Here is an 18,767-nt window from a genome sequence, read left to right on the forward strand (position 1 = left end):
CTAGTGTATCTGTGAGAAGATTTTATCCCTGAAAGTTGTTTTTCTAATTTTATTTTTCAGTACAGTATCTGTCACTGCAAAATGTGTTTTGTAAATTTGAATTGAAGTTAAAAATACAGTACTGCCAATGCAAGATATACGAAGGGCATGCCATCAACTTAACAAGCCTCTATTTTTAGAAAACAACTGTATGTATCTGTATTATAAAAACACCATCAAAACTGCAAATGAAATAATTTTCAAAAAGTACTTATGCTTCAAGTTTTTTATTCAGAAGGAATGCCTATTGGTTGCATGACTAGGCCTAAAGTTTTCACCCATATGCTTTTGGTTCACTCTTTAGGTTTCACTGCTGTTGTACAATGGAAAAAAAATCAGCATTAAGTCCTAATTTCTTAGTCTGTATCACTCTTTGATTTCCTTACACGACTTCCATGCTGTATGTTTAATCTAGGACTGTGGGGGAATGTTTAATCTAGTTTTACATGAAGATTTTTATTAAGATTTGCAAAACATTTTTAATATAAAATCTAAATTTGGAGCCTAAACTAACTGAGGGTCTTGTCTTGACTTTCATCTACAAATGCTTCTAAGATTCAGGAAAGGCCAGTGGACAGAATTAATTAAACATAAATTAATTTTGATCCTTTGCAAAATTGTCTTATACAAACTGATTAATGAAAGGGGATCAAGGTCAAGACAAATGTCCTTAACATTGTATGATTGTTCTTCCAGGCATTTCAATGTGGAAGACACCAGAAACTGACTAGCAGCTATTTGGGGCTCATGTTACTAATGCAAACAGTCCCATTTGACTTCAGTTGAGACTATTTGGATGAGTAAGGAAAGTAGATTTGATCTAAACATTGGATAGGGGGATAAATATTTTTAAATATTTGCCCAAATATTAATCAATATAAAATAATGTCTAACTAGTTTAGAGTTTCTCTCTTCTGAAAACAAACTCAAATGTTAGGCATTTAACAAAGTCTAGTTTCAGAAATATGATTGTACCAAACAATTTTATTAATATTTCAATACAAATCTTTTAAATAAATTCTCTCTAATATCTTGATGTTGTTGAAAGCAAACAAAGGTCACTGAAACATTTTTTTCTGAATTTTACATTATACTGGATATTATAAGTGAACTCTATTTTGTATTATAAACTAATCTAAAAATAGTAATGATCAAAGCAGGGTAAAAACAATACATTTTGTTTTCTTTGCTTTATTTCAAAATAGAGTGATTATAAATACATTCTTGTCATATTTCCTTCCCAACTCTTTGGATGCAAAATAAAATTAAATAAAACAAAAAAATTTAAAAAATCCTACTGCGCTCATTTCATACAATAGCAATGTACAAATCATGCAAAAATATTATAGATATTATACCACCATCATTTTCTAGACGTGTTTGTTTACTCAAACATTTGTTAACATTATTCACAAGGCCATGCCTTTTATAATGTACACCATTCTTATGGCTTCAAAAATTATCTTTTGGATTATCTTTCAGATTTATTTACTCTCAGTCTGGAAAACTAAATGTAAAATGTCAGTTGGTGTCTGGACTCAACTTCCTTCATTACAATGACTGCGTTTTGATAAAATTGCACAAAAATTTCTCTTTCAAAGAAATGATTACACTTTATTGACTTCATTAAAAATGTAAACTTGATTTATAATACAATGAACACTGTAAATTACGTTAACACCTTCACTCCTTTAGTGCTGCCTGAATGTCATGGCAGCTACTTTAACAACATGGCCACTCAAATCAATATAATGCAAAGACGGGCTGGGTTGTTTAGCCACACTGGAAAAGTGCCTTTCCTGGATAAACTAGCATTAGAATTGAGTGAACATTCCACCAAATTGTTACCTGGAACATACACTGTCCTTAAATGTTGGAGGAAGTCAACTAACATTCAGGTTGCAATTTAAACCAACATCATCAAGGACACATAATGGGTTGACCACCCCGATTTTTTTTTTTACTCACACTGCTATGCCTAGCTATTGCACTATATTGTAAAACACTACTGAGAGAAAATAAAGTCCAGATTGAGTGACCCCGAGCACAGGTAGGTATGTATGCATTCCAGTGACCCTGTTGAATTCAATCAGGCAAGTCATGGGAGCAAAGTGATCACCAAGGCATAAGGGTTCTACAGCAGGTGTGAACTATGTAACATATACAACAATACTCCTTCTCCTGCTCCCATTTAAATCAATGCCCAAGGTATCATGCATTTAAGCCCTAATCCAACAACGGACTTAAACACGTGCTTACTCCTAAACTCACGAGTACTCTCATTGCACCTGATTAAAGATGAAATGCTTTGCTGGAGGGGGACCTACCAGAACTACCTAATGCAAGCATAATGGCAAAATTCGTCTCTTAAACAGTCCATTTCCCCTGACAGATGACTTATAATGTAGTTGAGGGAGGAATATCAACCTTAACTGTTGTTCTGTTAACCCTGATCAACATCAACCACAAACATGTCACCCTTAACAATGTTCACAATGTTGCAGTTATTCATGCAGTATTTTTTTTAATGCACATCTCTCAATAGAAGGATTTGAGACATAGGTTCTGATGACGCTTGAAGTGTGGGTCAAATGCTTTCTGCCTTGGCAAATCTCAGGGTTCTGTGAGACCTCCACCAAGTTGTGCAGCACTGAGTAGAAGGCAGCAACCCACTGTCCTCAGATTGCTGATGTTGCTTTTATGTTCTAGCTTTCAGTGCATCTTTAAGATTCTTTCATCCAAAGGCCTCTGACACAATAAACTAAAACATTTTCCTCAGAGCCTGTGCAGAGATTGGGGTCAACAAGCAACTAGGAATCTTTTAGGCCAGGACCATATGCATGCATAGTAACCATATCCAGAAAATCCTTCTGACACTTTGAATGAAATAAATTAGTGCGTAAGTGTAATAGCAGCTTTTTTTCAAAGATGAACCACTCTGTTGTTCATTTATATATATATATATAAAAAAATCTAATGTCCCTCATACATTTTGTCTCATGAAGAAATTAGGGGAAAAAAATTGAAATTGCAAGTAGAAAAATGTCTCTCACTGTCTCTCTCTTTAAAATAAAGAAGCGCTGATGCTTTTAAAAAACTTTGTTAAAAAAATATTCCAGGCATTATGCCAAGGATCATCCCAGAATAAAATTTTACAGCAATGTTATAAAATCCTGAAATTAGAGGGTTAGACTGGAAAATGCTGACACAGCCTTAACCACAGTGGTGCTATCAGGCTTTGTTGTAATAGCTGCCACTTGGAATTCATGAAAACATTAACGTTTATTTTCTATTGCAACTTGATTGACTTATGTATTGATTTTAAAAGGGAGGGGGAGTATCATAATATGGCAGTAAGACAGGTTAAGGTCCTGATCCAAAGTCCATTGATATGAGTGGAGAACCCCCTATTATCTTGAATGGGCTTTGGATCAGATGTGTGGTGTAGATTTTCTGTATGATGCTTTACCAACACATGCCTACTCTGATCTTAAATTACCATCTCCCAATGAGAAAAAGGAGGCATTTTCCATCTTGACCATTAGTTGCTATCAACTGAGATTCAGCTTTCACAAAAGCTTTATAGAGGTGGACTACAAAATACTCTGAATTGAACCGAGACCACTAAATCCATCTGACAATGTGACTTTGATACACACATGATTGCCATATGGTTTACTGCTCTGGTTCTTTATTTGACTGACAGCAGTCAGAAAGATAACAGGGACAGAGAATTGATGCATATACAATTAAACATTTACCCTTATTCATTAATGTCTGAAAATACTTGTAGTGAAAACTATTTAGGTTAAGCTGCAGACCCCTGAAAAACAAGACAATTGATGGCAATTAATTGCCTTAGACAACAATACTAAAAAAAACCTAATGAAACTATTTTAAAATGCACCATTGGTAACAAATCTGAAATAAGATAATATACTAATTTCACAAGAATTATACAGAACATTTTTATTATTATTATTATACCTGATCACAGGATCCCAAATAATGCTATACAATTTCTCACCAGTTTTTGTTTGGTATATTGTTCTGTTTTTAATTTATATTGAATGATTAATGCATTGTGATCAGGAAAACAAGTCAGGCATATTAAATACATAGTAAGGAGTACATATTTTCCTATTTAGTATACAAAGTATTTCATAAATATGAATGATCTTACAAAAATAATTTCTGCTACGCTCACACAGTAAGCACTTTGCAAAGTTTGGTCAACCTTTTGGGGTTGTAGAAGTGTCACATAACTGAGAAGGAACTCTAGTCTTAATTGGATTTGAGTCTTACATAAGATTCTGCATTAACATCAAGTATTTTCTTCATGTCACTACAAATGCTGCAGAAGTCAGGTTGCACTTTTTTTCTTTTCTTTTTTTAATGTTATGTATAGACAGGTATATTTCAAGTGGTCAGATTTATTTTATAGGTATGTTATGTATGGTATATTTTAAACAAATATTTGCACAATTTTAACATTATAAATCCAGTGATTTCAAGATGCAGGCCATAAATGTAACCAATTTACACATACTATTGAATGTTCTCTCTTTGCATGCTTTTTACTTTTCAGATAATCTTTAAACAGTGCCATTACACCACCACAAATCAAAGGATTACTCAAGTTCCACCAACTTAATCCACGTGCAAGATGAATTACCCAGCAAAGGTACAAACACTGGTACCAGTTTTCTTGTGTTTGTTCTAACAAATCACAAGGAGACGAAGGTTTTGCATTTAAGGTACAAAACATATATGCCTCTTGAGGTTAAATTCAGTGTAATATGTGTCTAAAGCATCCCTTTGGCAATAGAGTTTGCAGTATCCCTACAGGATTCCAGTGGGTATCAGCTTTATGTAGTAAAATCTATAAAGGAAATTCTCCTCTACTTGACAAACCATATGCAGCTACAGATAGATACCCTTGGATATACCTGCCTCTATGCCTACCTATATGATATAGTATTCGGAAGTTAAAAGTCAACAAAAGGCACTTTCATCATTAAAGAAATGTCCTCTGTAAGAAATAAGATTGCATGACCTATATTTTATTCAAAGCTGTTTGCTCTTCAAGGACTTGTAGGTAGTCAGGTGAACCTTGAAGTTTAGCTTTTAGTTCAAAATATTCACTCTTTCTTTGCTCTACCACAATTTTACTATGATTACCGCCTATTAATGACTTCTTGATTTTTTTGTCTTGTTGTTTCTCTGGATAGCGTATTTCAAAGCCACTGACCCCTATGCTGTTGTATTCTTTTTTACTTTCAAGAAAATTCTGAATAAATACATTGGAATCCCTCCCAGGAAACAACTCATCCAGTTCATCAATTGTACTAAGTCTTTTTCTGGGATCCACATGCAATAAATCCTTTTCCTTGTCGGTAATATTTCTCAGAATGAGTTTTTGCCCTTGTGGATCAGCAAATGTGAAGCCTGTTTCGGAATCTTTTAAGCCACAAGTGTGACTTTTGCTCATCTGCTCAATGGTTTGAGGAATGAAGGGCTCTGCTCCTAGTCCATCCTTTCTGTTTGATTTGTGGTCATGCTTTCTTAGCTGCAGTTGCATGGAACTGCACTCTTGGTTCCCAATTCCCTCGTGTTTTGCCGTTGGTTTCTTGTTGCGCCGAAGCACAAAGACAAGAAGGCAAAAAGCCACAAACACTGTTAAAATAAGCACAACTAGTATGCTTAAGATTAGGATGGACAATGGAACGGGGCCACCAGGAGGACTTCGAATTGGACCCAGCGGTGTTGTAAAAGTGACAGCAGGCACAGGGCTAGTGAACAGAGCAGATGGCTTGTTTAGAAGTTTAGGGCATAAGATCTCATTTTTGAGAGACTTCAGTTCAATGTTAGCAAACTGAACAGGTGTTTCACATTTTAACTCCTTCACCACAATACCTTCATTTAGTTTTTCCAGCCATAGCTTTAAAGCAACTAAATCACACGTGCAGTCCCATGGATTACCTTCCAAATCAATTTGTGTAAGAGATCTGAGCTGATCAAGAACGCCACTTACAGGTAAATACATGAAATGATTGTTCCTCAGATTCAGTCTAGCCAGTGGAGCCCCGGCAAAAACATAAGCTGGCAGACTTCTAAGAAGATTGTTGTTCAAGTAGAGCAGCTGCAAATTTGGCATGAAGTCAAAGGTGCCTGCTAAAATTTCTTTGATAACATTGTATTCCAAATACAGATATTGCAAATTGTGGAGGCCAGCAAACATTTCTGGACTCAGCCGCTCTATCTGATTGCCATTAAGATACAATCTCCGTAAATTTGTAAGGTTGCGGAAAACTGCCCCTTTGATTATTGCAATCTGATTGCTGCCTAAATGAAGTAAATCCAGCCCTTCAAAGTCAACAAAATCTGAGGTGTCCACATCCTTAATATAATTGCCATTTACATGCAGTTTCTTGGCATTTAAAGGTTTTGGTACCAGTTCGGCCAACGATTCTATATTTCTTTCTTGGCAATTTACACTTAATCCCAAATCAGAAGGATGAGTTTTGCAGACACATGGGTTTGGGCAAGGAGATAAAGGAGGTACCCTGGTCTGGTAAGACACAATTTGACTGAGATTGCGATTCGATAGTGCTTTCCCTGCGACTATCCCCGAGATCTTGGAAGGACTGGTAGTTTTGGGAGGCTTGGTCACTAGTCTGTGCATTGACGTCTGTGTTGTGTGGCCATTAGGCGTGCTATAACCAGACTCCAGCTGGGATGGAGGCAGAATGCGCACATCAAAATCACTCCCAGTCCCCATGGAGCATAACTCTTGCTTATTGGTTTCTTTCAAAAGCCTTCCATACAAGTCACTGGGTGTTTCACAGATCGCTTCTCCGATATAAATGTTATAGGGCATATTTTCCAACCAAGCTTTCAAAGGCAACAAATCACAAGTGCAATTCCAAGGGTTATCTTCCAGCTGCAGTTCGACAACTCGCCCAATGTGTTCCAGAACTCCAATATAGGGAAGCTTCTGTATTCGATTCCCCCGTATATCCAGATGGGTTAGAGAAGCGAATCGAAAAATATTATCGGGCAGGAATGAAATCAGATTGTCATTAAGGATGAGGACTTTCAGCTTGTGGAGCTTATTGAAGGCTCCCCGTTCAATATACTTGATTAAATTGTAGTCAGCTTGGAGATACTCCAAGTTCTCTATGCCAAGGAAAGTGTCAGCGCGGAGGATCTTTAATTCATTGTTGTTCAAGTGCAACTGTTTTAATGCACTGAGCCCCAGGAATGCTCCTCCCTCAATGTTCTGCAATTTATTGTTCCCCAGTTGTAGGGACACAGCATATGTAAAATTCAGAAAGGTATTTGGATAGAGAATAATTAGCAGGTTGTTTTGAAAATTGAGATGGTAAAAGTTGGACCAAGGTGGTTTGAGCTGATTTGGTCGGTAGACTGCCACCTTCTCGCAATTGACGTACAGTACATTCTCAACTGACACACAAGAGCAAACATTACAAATCTCCACGGAGAAGTCAGGATCTACATTTGTAGGAGAAACCGGGGTTGACAACACCAATACGAGCCACAGCCACATCTTCTTGTGATCAGCAAACAGTCTCATGCTCCCGAAGAAGGATGTAAAATCTAAGAAAGAAAGGGGAAAAAAGAAAAGAAAATATTTTTTTCAGTTGTCATTATTCCAAAAAAGTCATTTGGGTTCATATTGTACTCTATTAAGCTACTGTACCTGGCCAGTAGCATAGAGAAACTACAACTATGACATGTAAAGTAAAATGAAAGGTTTTATTTAATAACCCCACGAAATAATTTCAGATACAGAATGTGAACGTGTTCAGACTCACACATATATATGAGGGGCTATATATCAAATCAGCCTGACCAAAATGCATAACTAAGCAAGTAAAATAAGCCAAGCAGGTTTTGGTTCTTCTCCTGTGAAGTATCCACAATTCTGTTACTGTACTTATGTGGCCCTCCATGTAAAACACGTTAAATACACTTTGATGCTGCACAGGAATGGGCTGAGGTCATACTGTACAAAACAAAGCTGTGGGCAGAAAGAGCAGAGCTGTGGGTACAATGCGATCCTGTATCTACCTACATCGCTATCCCTGTCCAGAGAGGGAATTCATCTAGTAGCCGACCGGAGACAGAAATATCACGACTGTGCTTGCTAAACCTGTTGGAAGCGATGCACTCTGAAGCGATCCCGGAGAGCCAATGCACTGTCCATAAATCCTGATGCTCGGTTAATGATGGAGGAATGTGGCCGAGGAAGGAACAAGCTGCCCCATTCCCAGTAACAATACCCAGACGGGCGGTGCAAAACAAAGTCCTAATTCACCCCTGGGACATCACCCCGACCCGAGAGCAACTTTTCTGGAAGCAGCTGATCTAATCCGCCCCGATCGCTCCCAGGAAGGTGGCTTGTCAGAGCCCTTCTCCCACAGCCAGGCCATGTCTAGCTGCCATTTTTCATGGGAGAGCGGGCGCCCCTGGTATTTCCCCGGAGTGAGGGGCGATCCGGGCTGTTTTCCAGGGCCCAGAGCGGATCCCCACGGTGGGGAGGAAGGGAGCTGGCACGCCAGGGAGTTCAAAGGGGACGCAGGAGCCAGCTGCAAGAAGAGCGGGAGGAGGGGAGCGACCTGGCAGGGGAGGGCCAAGGGGAGGCAGAAAGGGGGGCAGCGGGACGTGCGGGAGATGGGGTTGGACGGGTGCAGGGGGAGGAGAGAGGCGGTGGGAAGAAGAGGAAGGGCAGGGAGCTGGGGGGGGGCGCTAGGGGTGGAAAGGGGTATGGGGGGGAGGGATGCAGCGGGCAGATCCGATCACCACGTTCACCACGTGCTGTCGCTTTCCCAAGCCGGCCCCGGATCCCCGACCCCCGCAGCTCGTCTGCAGCGCCCGGGCCATGCCCCCCCCCCCCCCCCGGTACCTACGCCAGGGGAGGGGGGGGGATTCCGCAATGTTTTGCCGCAACCCGGTGGCCGCAGCCGGCGCGGCTGGTGCCGGGCTCCGCTTGGCCGTGGGCGCCCTGTCTCCGCGGCGGCAGGGGGGAAGCGCCAGCGGCTCCCCCCCCCCCCCCAGCCAGCCTTTGCCACCGTGCACAGCCCCCCCCCCCCCCGCACCTTTGCTAAGTCCCCTTCCCCCGGCGCCCCCCGCCCCGCCCGCCCAGGAGCCGGGCCCCGGGCGAGCGCCGCAGAACTTGGGGCCATCGACCCCGCGGGGCTGGCGGGGAGAAGCGATCGCGCCCGGGCCGGGCTCCCGGAGGAAGCGCCGCAGCCCGCTCCCCCGCGGAGCCGCCTCCGCCACCGAGCCCCCAGCCGAGCCCCGCGCTCCCGCCCCAGCCCCGCAAGGTCCCCGCGCGGCCAGCCCGGGCAGCGGCACCTTCCTTACCTTGGCCAGCCGGCTCCATCGCCGGCCGCGCGGCGCTCTGCCTGCAGCCTCTGCGATCGTCTCTGCGCGAGCCGGACTTGTGCTGCTCCGCGCGCGCACACACACACACGCGGGAGGGGGACACACACACACACACACACACTAGCAACAGAGAGAGAGACACACACAGTGAGCTCCCCCCCCCCACACACACCACACACACACACACACACACACTAGCAACAGAGAGAGAGACACACACAGTGAGCTCCCCCCCCACACACACACCACACACACACACACACACTAGCAACAGAGAGAGAGACACACACAGTGAGCTCCCCCCCACACACACACCACACACACACACACACACTAGCAACAGAGAGAGAGACACACACAGTGAGCTCCCCCCCACACACACACCACACACACACACACACACTAGCAACAGAGAGAGACACACACACAGTGAGCTCCCCCCCCACACACACACACACACAGCGGTTATTACCCCTTCAGACACAGAGCGACGGAAATATACTCAGTGCCACAGACTAGCCCTACACACACACTAGCTACACAGAAAGAGACACACACAGTGAGGTTACCCCCCCCACACACACACACAAACACAGCGTGTATATTACCCTTCCAGACACAGAGCAACAGAAATACTCAGTGCCACAGACTAGCCCTGCACAAACACACACACGCACACACACCGATTATCCTGTATGTACAGAGATTTCCCCTTCACCTAGAGTAGACATTGAGATTTCCCCCTGCACACATATAGAGATTTCCCTCCATCACACATACACACTCTCCCATCCCTTACATGCAGAAAGGCACCTAGCCGTGCCACACACACACACACACACACACACACACACACACACACACACACACACACACACACACTTGGGCGCTGCTCAGAGAGACGGAAGAGGCAGAGGAAGGATAGTGAGACGGATCAAAGAGACCAAAGTGATACGGAAAGCGAACGACTCAACACACACACACACACACACACACACACACCCAGTACCCTCCCCCTCCGTCCCAGTCTTGAGCTCGCACCTGCCCTTAAGCGATGCCCGCCTGGCCGAGCAAGAGGATGGAGCAAGCGGCGCTCGGGGTACCACAACAAAGGCAGAGATTCCTTAACTGTGCCGCTCCGGAGCCGAGTTTCGAGGCAACGAGGAGTGTGGCAGGCAGAGTCATGCCGGCTTCCTTCCTACCTGCCCGCGCTGCAAAGTCCTAGGGGCTGGGGGAGGGCGGTAGCTACAAGTGAAGCCACCTGCCCAGGTATTGCTGGGGCTTCGGGTGTCCTCTGCGGCCATTCGACATCTCTAGCTAGCCACAAAGGGGGCACCCCTCACCGAGCGTCACATTTTGCAAAGGAGAGAAAACACACACACACAAAGCCGCCCCCTTGCATCCTCTCTGACAATTCAACCCCCCTCCCTCCAAGCTCTGCCTTTAAACAAGCTAAAGGCTGAAAGCGAGTGGGCAGCAATGGTAACATTTGATACAGTTAATGGGGAAGACAGTTATGAAACAGCCTTGCTTTAAGGAAACGCCAGCCTACCCCTTTCCAGAGACAACAACAGCTATTTGGGGAGGCTCATTCTTTGTACTTCGGTGAAATTCTTTCTCTGCCTGGGTACCAGTGGCAGGAGGATAAAATAACCCCTCCCTCCGATGGTATGCACTTGTGCAAATCAGATTCCGCTAATGAAGAACTCCCATTTACTTTACATTTCATGCGATCAGTGGAAGTGGTAATGAATACCACAAACAATGTGACACCGCGTTCCTAGGCAGAGGAATCACTTAACCAAAGGTGATCCTATCAACGGAGTTGAACTGTTTTCCTTTTGCTGCAAATGTGAACATGATTCAGTGGGAGAGAAAACTGCATATGTAAACATTGCACATATCCCAGGTGTGAGTGAGAAATCTAACCAGGAACATTGGAAGGTTTTAAGTGAGCAACAGAATTTCTTCATTTACAGAAATGAAATAAACACTATGCTCTGAAGGCTGACTTGTATCTAATTGAAACAATTGTAGAATGTTATTTTTCATTAAGCAGAGAGGATACCTGAACACAAATGTAGCTGACATCAGTGTTTTTGCATATCACAACAGAATTGAAGTAATCTGTGATTACTATTCACCCAATTAAAAGCTGAAGTCTTTAAAATGCAAACTCCTTTAATTATTGAACCATTAACACAGCACTATTCTCATAAAAGAGAATTCAGGTATATAAAAGGTCCAATTCACAAGTGCATTGGTTTGACCTGAATTTCCCACTCTTTATTCACATACATTCACAGGATGGGGAAATCTGAACTGCAAAAGAATGCAGCCAGTAAAACAAGGAAATACCAGTCTGAAAAAACTACCTAAAGTAGTTTTGTATTCCCAAGTGTAGGTGCGGGATCAAGGTGCTGGCTTTGCTTTTTTCACATGTTGTTTTAAACCAGATGTTAGACTAATTCTTTGCTTCTTTAATAGGTCAGATTGCATTAAGCATGTTTAGAAAGCTTCTACTCCAACTGCAATTCAAATAACTGGCTAGACACTTAAAGAAAACTTCAGACCTCTACAACAAAGAAGCAAACTTCAACCTGTTAAAGCATGAAATGAATAAGTATCTAACCAAAGGGCATTAAAAAAACAATGCAGACTCATTTGCTAAATTACTGGTTTTGTTTTCATTATAAACTGCTGTTGAGTTGTTTATATTGATGCTATTGTAAATCATGTGTAAGAAGAAAACTCAGTATCCAATACAAATTTGTTAATAGAGAAGGGATTTAACATATGTTAGATCCTTTTTTATAATGTAGCAAAGTAAAGAAAAACCAAAATCTTTTAAACATGATTCCTGAGCGATCAATAAACTACAGTATATAATGTAAAGTCTGTTAAGAATTATTCCAATATGTATATATAAGGAATTGTACCTTTTGGTACTAAAAAGAAGATATCAGATCTAATGTTACAAGTAAAACAAGAGCATGAATGTAAGATCAAGATGTAAGACAGTGACACACTTAAGATATAATTTGCATAAAATGGCTACATATTAGAATCACCAGATCATATTTCTCCTCATAAGATATGTGTAGAATACTTATTGGCATCAATGAAAATCCTTCACACAGATTGATGGTAGAATGTGGTAAACAGATAGCAGAGATAGAAAGGGCAACTTGAGTTACCCAGTCTGAGTCACTGCACTTTACAAGATTACTCTGGATCACAGATCATTCCTATTATGGAATCATAAAATCATAGACCTGGAATGAATCTCGAGAGGATATCAAGTTCAGTGCCCTGAACTCATGTCAGGACCAAGCACCGTCTAGGTGCTACTCAACATGCAGCCCGTGGCCCATTTGTTTGAGGCCTGCGGGTGGGAGCCTAAACAACGATGATACATGTTTTAGTAGTTAAATTCTCGGACTGCCATTGTTCATTAAAAGTGCTGTCATATGGGTGGAAATTGGGTAAATATTGCACTTTATTAATATCAGCAGAACTGACTTAAATGGGGCCTTAGTGTTGTGTAGTCTTGCCTTAATCTTTGTATTCATGCCCGTCAGTGTGAAAGAAGCTATTTGCATATATTTGCATATATCTTTGCATGTCTATGCAACCACACTTGAGTTGTGGCCCACAACATGTGCTGTGAGTATCATTGTGGCCCCCGGGGCTTCCAAAGTTGAGTAGCCCTGGTCTTACCTCTGTTTAAAAAAACTCCAATGATGGAAATTCCACAACCTCTCCAGGGAATTCATTCCAGTATTTTCCTAATATCCAACCTAAATTTCCCTTGATGCAATTTAAACCCACTGCTTCTATCATCAGAGGTTAAGGAGAATAATTATTCTCCCTCCTCCTTGTAACAACCTTTTTGGAATGTGAAAGCTGTTATCATGTCCCTTCTCTCTCTTCTCTTTTCCCATCTAAACACACGTAATTCTATCAGTATTTTCTCATGTCAGGTTTTCTAGAGGTTTTATTTTCTATCCTCTGAACTTTTTTTTCCCAATTTGTTCACATCTTCCCTGAAATATGGTGATCAGCCCTGGACACAATACTCCAGCTGAGGCCTAACCCGTGCAGAGTAGAGCGGAAGAATTACTTCTCGTGTATTGCTAACACTTCTATTAATGCATCCCAGAATTATGTTTACTTTCTTTACAACAATGTTACATGGTTGATTCATATTTAGCTTGTGGTCCGCTATGACCCCTAGAATCCTTTCTTTACAATTCCTTGTTTAGGTAGTTATGTCCCATTTTGTATGTGTGCAACTGATTATTTCTCCCTAAGTGAAGTATTTTGCATTTGTACTTATTGAATTTCATCCTGTTTACTTCAGACCATCTTTCCAGTTTGCCCTGATCATTTTGAATTTTAATGCTATCACACAAAGCACTTGCAACCCCTCCCAACTGGGTGTCATCTGCAAATTTTACAAGTGTACTCTCTATGCCATTATTTAAATCATTGATGAAGATATTGGCGAGAACGAACACCTTGTCTTATCTTTGCTACCCTGTCATCAGATATATGCACTGACAGTACTTATATAGCTTCAGGGGGCAGCTGAGTTAGTCTGTTACAGAAAAAAACAACAAATGGTCTGGTAGCACTTTTTAGACTAACAAAACATGTAGAAGGTATCATGAGCTTTCATGGGCACAGCCCACTTCTTCAGATGACCACAGTTATGAGTTTGGGATTACTTCTATACTACCTTTAATTTTCTCCCCTCTACTCAAGAGTATTTTTATTGTTAAGAATTTTCTGTCATTGTCCCAGAATAAAAAAACAAACACCTCTTCCCTTTTTTTTTCACACTTAGCATGAGAAACCATTTTGGAAAAATGTCAGCTAGAATAGTAAAACTGTTCCAAGAAAAGAGAGAGGTGATCAAAGAGAGAAATGTGAGATAGTTCTGCTCAATGTACTTGGAGATGCATATAAGGTGGCATGTCTTAATGGTGCAATTACCATATCAACAGATGTGATTACTGCATCTAAATAAGAGTTCCTTGGATCACAGACTGATTTGTTTTTTATGGCTAAGGCAATTTGTCTCAAGATCTCAGCTAAAGTCATAGAGAAACTTATGTTGATTTCATGTAGGTCACCCTGAACTCCTAGCTGACAAATACATGCCCATCCTCTCCCACTCACCCGTATTCTCAGGTAGGTAGAAATCTCTTATCCCAAAAAACCTCCTATAACAACGGCCTTTAAGTTTGGAGGTCAGTGGAAATGGTGAAGCCAACACTCAAGGCAAGATCATGTGTCAAGGGGCTTTCAGGTCCGTATCCCTCTCCCTACACACAATGGACCTTGAAATCAAAGTGAGGTTCTCAAGAAAGATTTTTTTGCAGAATGGGGTCTTGAGAGAGAACGGGAGGAAAGGCTGATTCAAGCACCTTGAACTTATTTCTCTTGGAGACTTGGTATTTAAGTTCTAAAGTTGGGGTATTCTATGTGGTGGTAAGAAACAACGACATAAGGGGGGAGGGTGTCAATGGCATAGCTGAGGATGCTCCTGAGTGGGCCATGGCCCACCCACTTATGATTCAGGCCCACCCACCTGCCTCCCAGCTTCCCCTGCCCTGCTCAACTGGGAAGCTCTTCCCACCCAGCATGCCCACCTGCAGAGCCTTGTTGGGGACAAGCCCCCACTGCCCAAGCTGGCTCCCCTGACAGAAATGCTGGATGGGCACAGTAGAGCATGCCCCCTCATCCCAACCCGGCTCCCCAGAGGGAGCGTCGCCCAGATGGGGCGAGCCCCCAATGCCACTCCACGGTTGAGAGAGGTGGGCCAGATGGCTCCTGCTCCGCCTTCCTGTCCTTTCCTGCCCTTCTTAAATCAGGGACCATCCAAATGTCCCAGTCTGTCTAGTACACTGGTGTGTGTGTGTGTGGCTATGTCTCTGTCTTGCTCTGATCCTTGAAATCAGAAACTGCAATAAGAAGGATTGTGACAGTCTCCACCTGGCGGGGGCTCATAAGAGAACCCTTGCACCTGTTCCCACACCCACTTCCTACCAGCTGTGATCTAGCTCTTTATGAGATGCAGCTACAGCACAGCATCAGAGGAGTGTGTCTGTCTGTCTGTCTGTGTATGAAAGAGAGTGGCTATGCCTAGACTGCAGGCTTCTTTCAGAAGAAGCTTTTCCGGAAGAGATCTTCCAGAAAAAGTTCTATTGAAAGAGCGTCTACACAGAAAAAGCGCAATGAAAAAGCAATGTGCTTTTTCAAAAGATAGTGTCCACACTGATTGGATGAAAAAACACTCTCTTCGGCATCCACACGTGCCTTTTTCTGAAAAAGCTTTTTCACAAAAAGGCTTTTTCCTCATAGAATGAGGTTTACCACTACCGGAAACCCCCCTGCATTCTTTCGACTTTCTGTCGAAAGAAAGCAATAGCAGTGTGGATGTAAGTATTGTTTTTCCAGAAAAACAGTTGTTTTTCTGGGAAAACTCTGCAATGTAGATATACCCAGAGAGAGAGAGAGAGAGATGGTTTTTTTTTATTATATCTGACAGTAGTTGGATCTGCTGTCCTGGTCCAAAACTTACTGAAATTAATGGAAGTTTCAAAGGAATTTGCTTCATTAAAATTATTTTTAGTTTTGTAAATTTACACACCACTTTAGACACATTCCCTGCCTTGAAGAAATGTAAAGAAAAAGAAAAAAAAACTACTGTTAACTTTGTGGTTGTGTGTAGAAAGGAAAGGGGGGGGGATTGTTTAGTTTGAATACAAAAAGGTGTTGGTTAGCAATATTTTATCATAGAATGCAAAAGTTGACACTCCTGGTGTTTCCATGGTGAAACAATTTATGTTTAACAAGGCTACAACATGCCTCTGCTACCAGATAACAATTGCAATCCTCCGCAAACTGACACAGCCAAACACACAGTGACTGCACAACACTGACTAGTTAAGATTCCTCAGCTGACAGAACATGTCCCTTTCCCAAGAAGTAGGAACCAGTAACTCCACCCCTTGGTACTCAGTTTATTTAAATGTGTTTAGTCAAGCTATCAGAGATGAAAGAGTATTAAGCATCCTTGAAAAAATATAAAACAAAAACCCAACTTCAAATCCTTGTATTAGAGTTAGTCCCTGCGTGTGCAACTTCTTGAAGATGCAATGTGATAAGAAACAGTGTGAGTTTGTAATATACTGAAGACAGAACCACCGCAACTGAGTGCTGTGCCAAATAAAGTGGAAGAAATGCTGTCAAAGATATGGCTAGACATGCTTCCACATTATTTCCAGCTAGCTTACCCCAGTTTATCCAGGAACCCTCTTCAAGCTGCAGCAAGTAACCTAACACCTGCGCAGCTATGGGAAAGCAAACAGCAGCTGAGAATACATTGCAGCCTGTATTCTCTGAGCACTGAGAAAGTGGATGTTTTGTTTTGTTTTTGCCCATTTCATCCATCATTCACAACAAGTCGTTACTTTTAAAGTTTGATGAAGAGGGTATGCTTCAGTTGGTGGTTTTTTTTTTACTAATTCCTTCTGTAATCTCAGCCCAGAGGGGGTCCTTGTCCACTGATGTGCTTTCTTCTACCTGCCTGTCAAGGCACATGGAGCAGGCATTTGATTGCTCTAAACTGGAGATTCCGATACCACCTTGTCAGTGCAAATGTTTACACATTTTCTTTCCCTGCGTTCAGTAACCCAGGGATAACTCATCTCACCAAGTCACTGTCAGAGGCCAAGAGCTGAAGCAATGCTTGGTCAAAAGGCAAAGATAATAAAGACCATGAAATCCCAAAACAGACAGCTGACAATCACAGAATCCACTGTGAGTCTCACTGTGTGAGGATGTGTCATAGCATAGCCATAGCCATATGATATATCTAACATTTGTTCAGTTATTGCTACTTCCAGGATACTGGGGGGAACTGACCAGCAAACTAACTCCTCAAAAGGGGGGGGGGGTGAAGTATGGATGAAATCCAAACTAGAACAGTGCATATGTCTAAACTAATGCACAGCCAAAATCTATTGTAGAAATACGAAGGTGGAAGAAATTTGACTGGCAGCAGGACATGGCAGGATGATGGGAAAAGGGGAAATTGTCCTGTACTTTTGGTAAATTGATTTTCTGTTTGTCTCTGCTTTCCTGTCTGATCTTCTCAGTTGTCAGCTCTCTGCAGCAGGGCTGTCTTCTCTGCTACATGTGTACAGCACCTTGCCCAAAGGGGCCTGACCCCAGGTCAGAGTCTTTAGGAGTAACAAATAATTTACAAATACAAATAACTTACCCATTATACTTCATTTTAAGGGGCCCGTTCTGTAATCCCTTAACTCATAAGACATGATTCAAGTGACATAGTTGTTCCTCCACTCAGCACTGCAACCCTCTCAGGCTACGTCTACACTACCGTTTTTTTTCGGCAGAAGATATGCAAATTACCCTATCATTTGCATCTCTTCCACCGATCCTTTTTGTGGAAGAGGTTTGGCCGCTAAAAAGCCCCCTGTAGACGGGGCCCTTTGTCGGAAGAAAAACCCTTTGGCACAAGATCCCTAATTCCTCAAAAAACGAGGCTTACAGGGTCTTGCGCAAAAGGGGCTTTTTAGTGGCAAACCCTCTTCCACAAAAAGGATCAGTGGAAGATATGCAAATGAGAGCATGATTTGCGTATCTTCTGCTGAAAAAATTGGGAGTCTAGACATAGCCCCAGTAACATGGTTACCAATGGAATCTTCTCTCCAGAGTGAAATGCCCATACTCCTCAGGCAATACATGGGGAGAGTAAGGGGCCTATGGAAGGGATTGTTAGAAACGAGAAAGCTGGGCTGTCTAATGTAGTCAGGTGTGAGTGGATGAAGGGAGGAGCTTAGCAGGTACCTAAGATATTCTGGAAGCAAGGTTTCCTCTAAGCTGTGGGGGAGCTCTACAGCTGCTTAATGAGCCCCGCCTAACCAGGGGCTCAGGACGTGCACAGGAAGCTGCCTGGCTGGGGGAGTGGCACTTCTCCCTCAGGGACAGTAGCAGTTCCCAGCTGAGGACAGAGCAGCTAGTCTCTCTCAGACAGTCGGGATGTTGGCTATACGGTCCCAGCAGCATTTCGATAGCTTGGAAAATACTGGCCAGCAGAAACACTGGCACCTAGGAGACGTCAGCATCTGCAGGGTTAGACGGTGGCTTAGCAGCCGCTGTGACAACATCATTGGCACCTCAAGCCTAAAGAGGCCGGTAGATGCCTGTGTACTTGTAAGGTTCTTGGCCACATTGTCTATTCTCCCTCTGTAAACTGTGAGATTCACTCCCCCCTCCAATTG

General features: G+C 42.4%; 1 protein-coding gene across 1 annotated transcript; it reads right to left on the reverse strand.

The window, feature by feature from the left end:
- Positions 1-1,064: 1,064 nt before the first annotated feature.
- SLITRK4 (SLIT and NTRK like family member 4) lies at positions 1,065-9,568 on the reverse strand. Its single transcript, XM_075941067.1, has 2 exons — positions 9,430-9,568; positions 1,065-7,659 (listed from the first exon to the last, which is right to left on the reverse strand). The coding sequence occupies exons 1-2, from the start codon at positions 9,446-9,448 to the stop codon at positions 5,096-5,098; spliced, it is 2,583 nt and encodes an 860-aa protein (XP_075797182.1). The 5' UTR covers positions 9,449-9,568; the 3' UTR covers positions 1,065-5,095.
- Between the last annotated feature and the right edge of the window lie 9,199 nt (positions 9,569-18,767).

Source organism: Pelodiscus sinensis, chromosome 13 (genome assembly GCF_049634645.1).
Source record: "Pelodiscus sinensis isolate JC-2024 chromosome 13, ASM4963464v1, whole genome shotgun sequence".
NCBI lineage: Eukaryota > Metazoa > Chordata > Testudines > Trionychidae > Pelodiscus > Pelodiscus sinensis.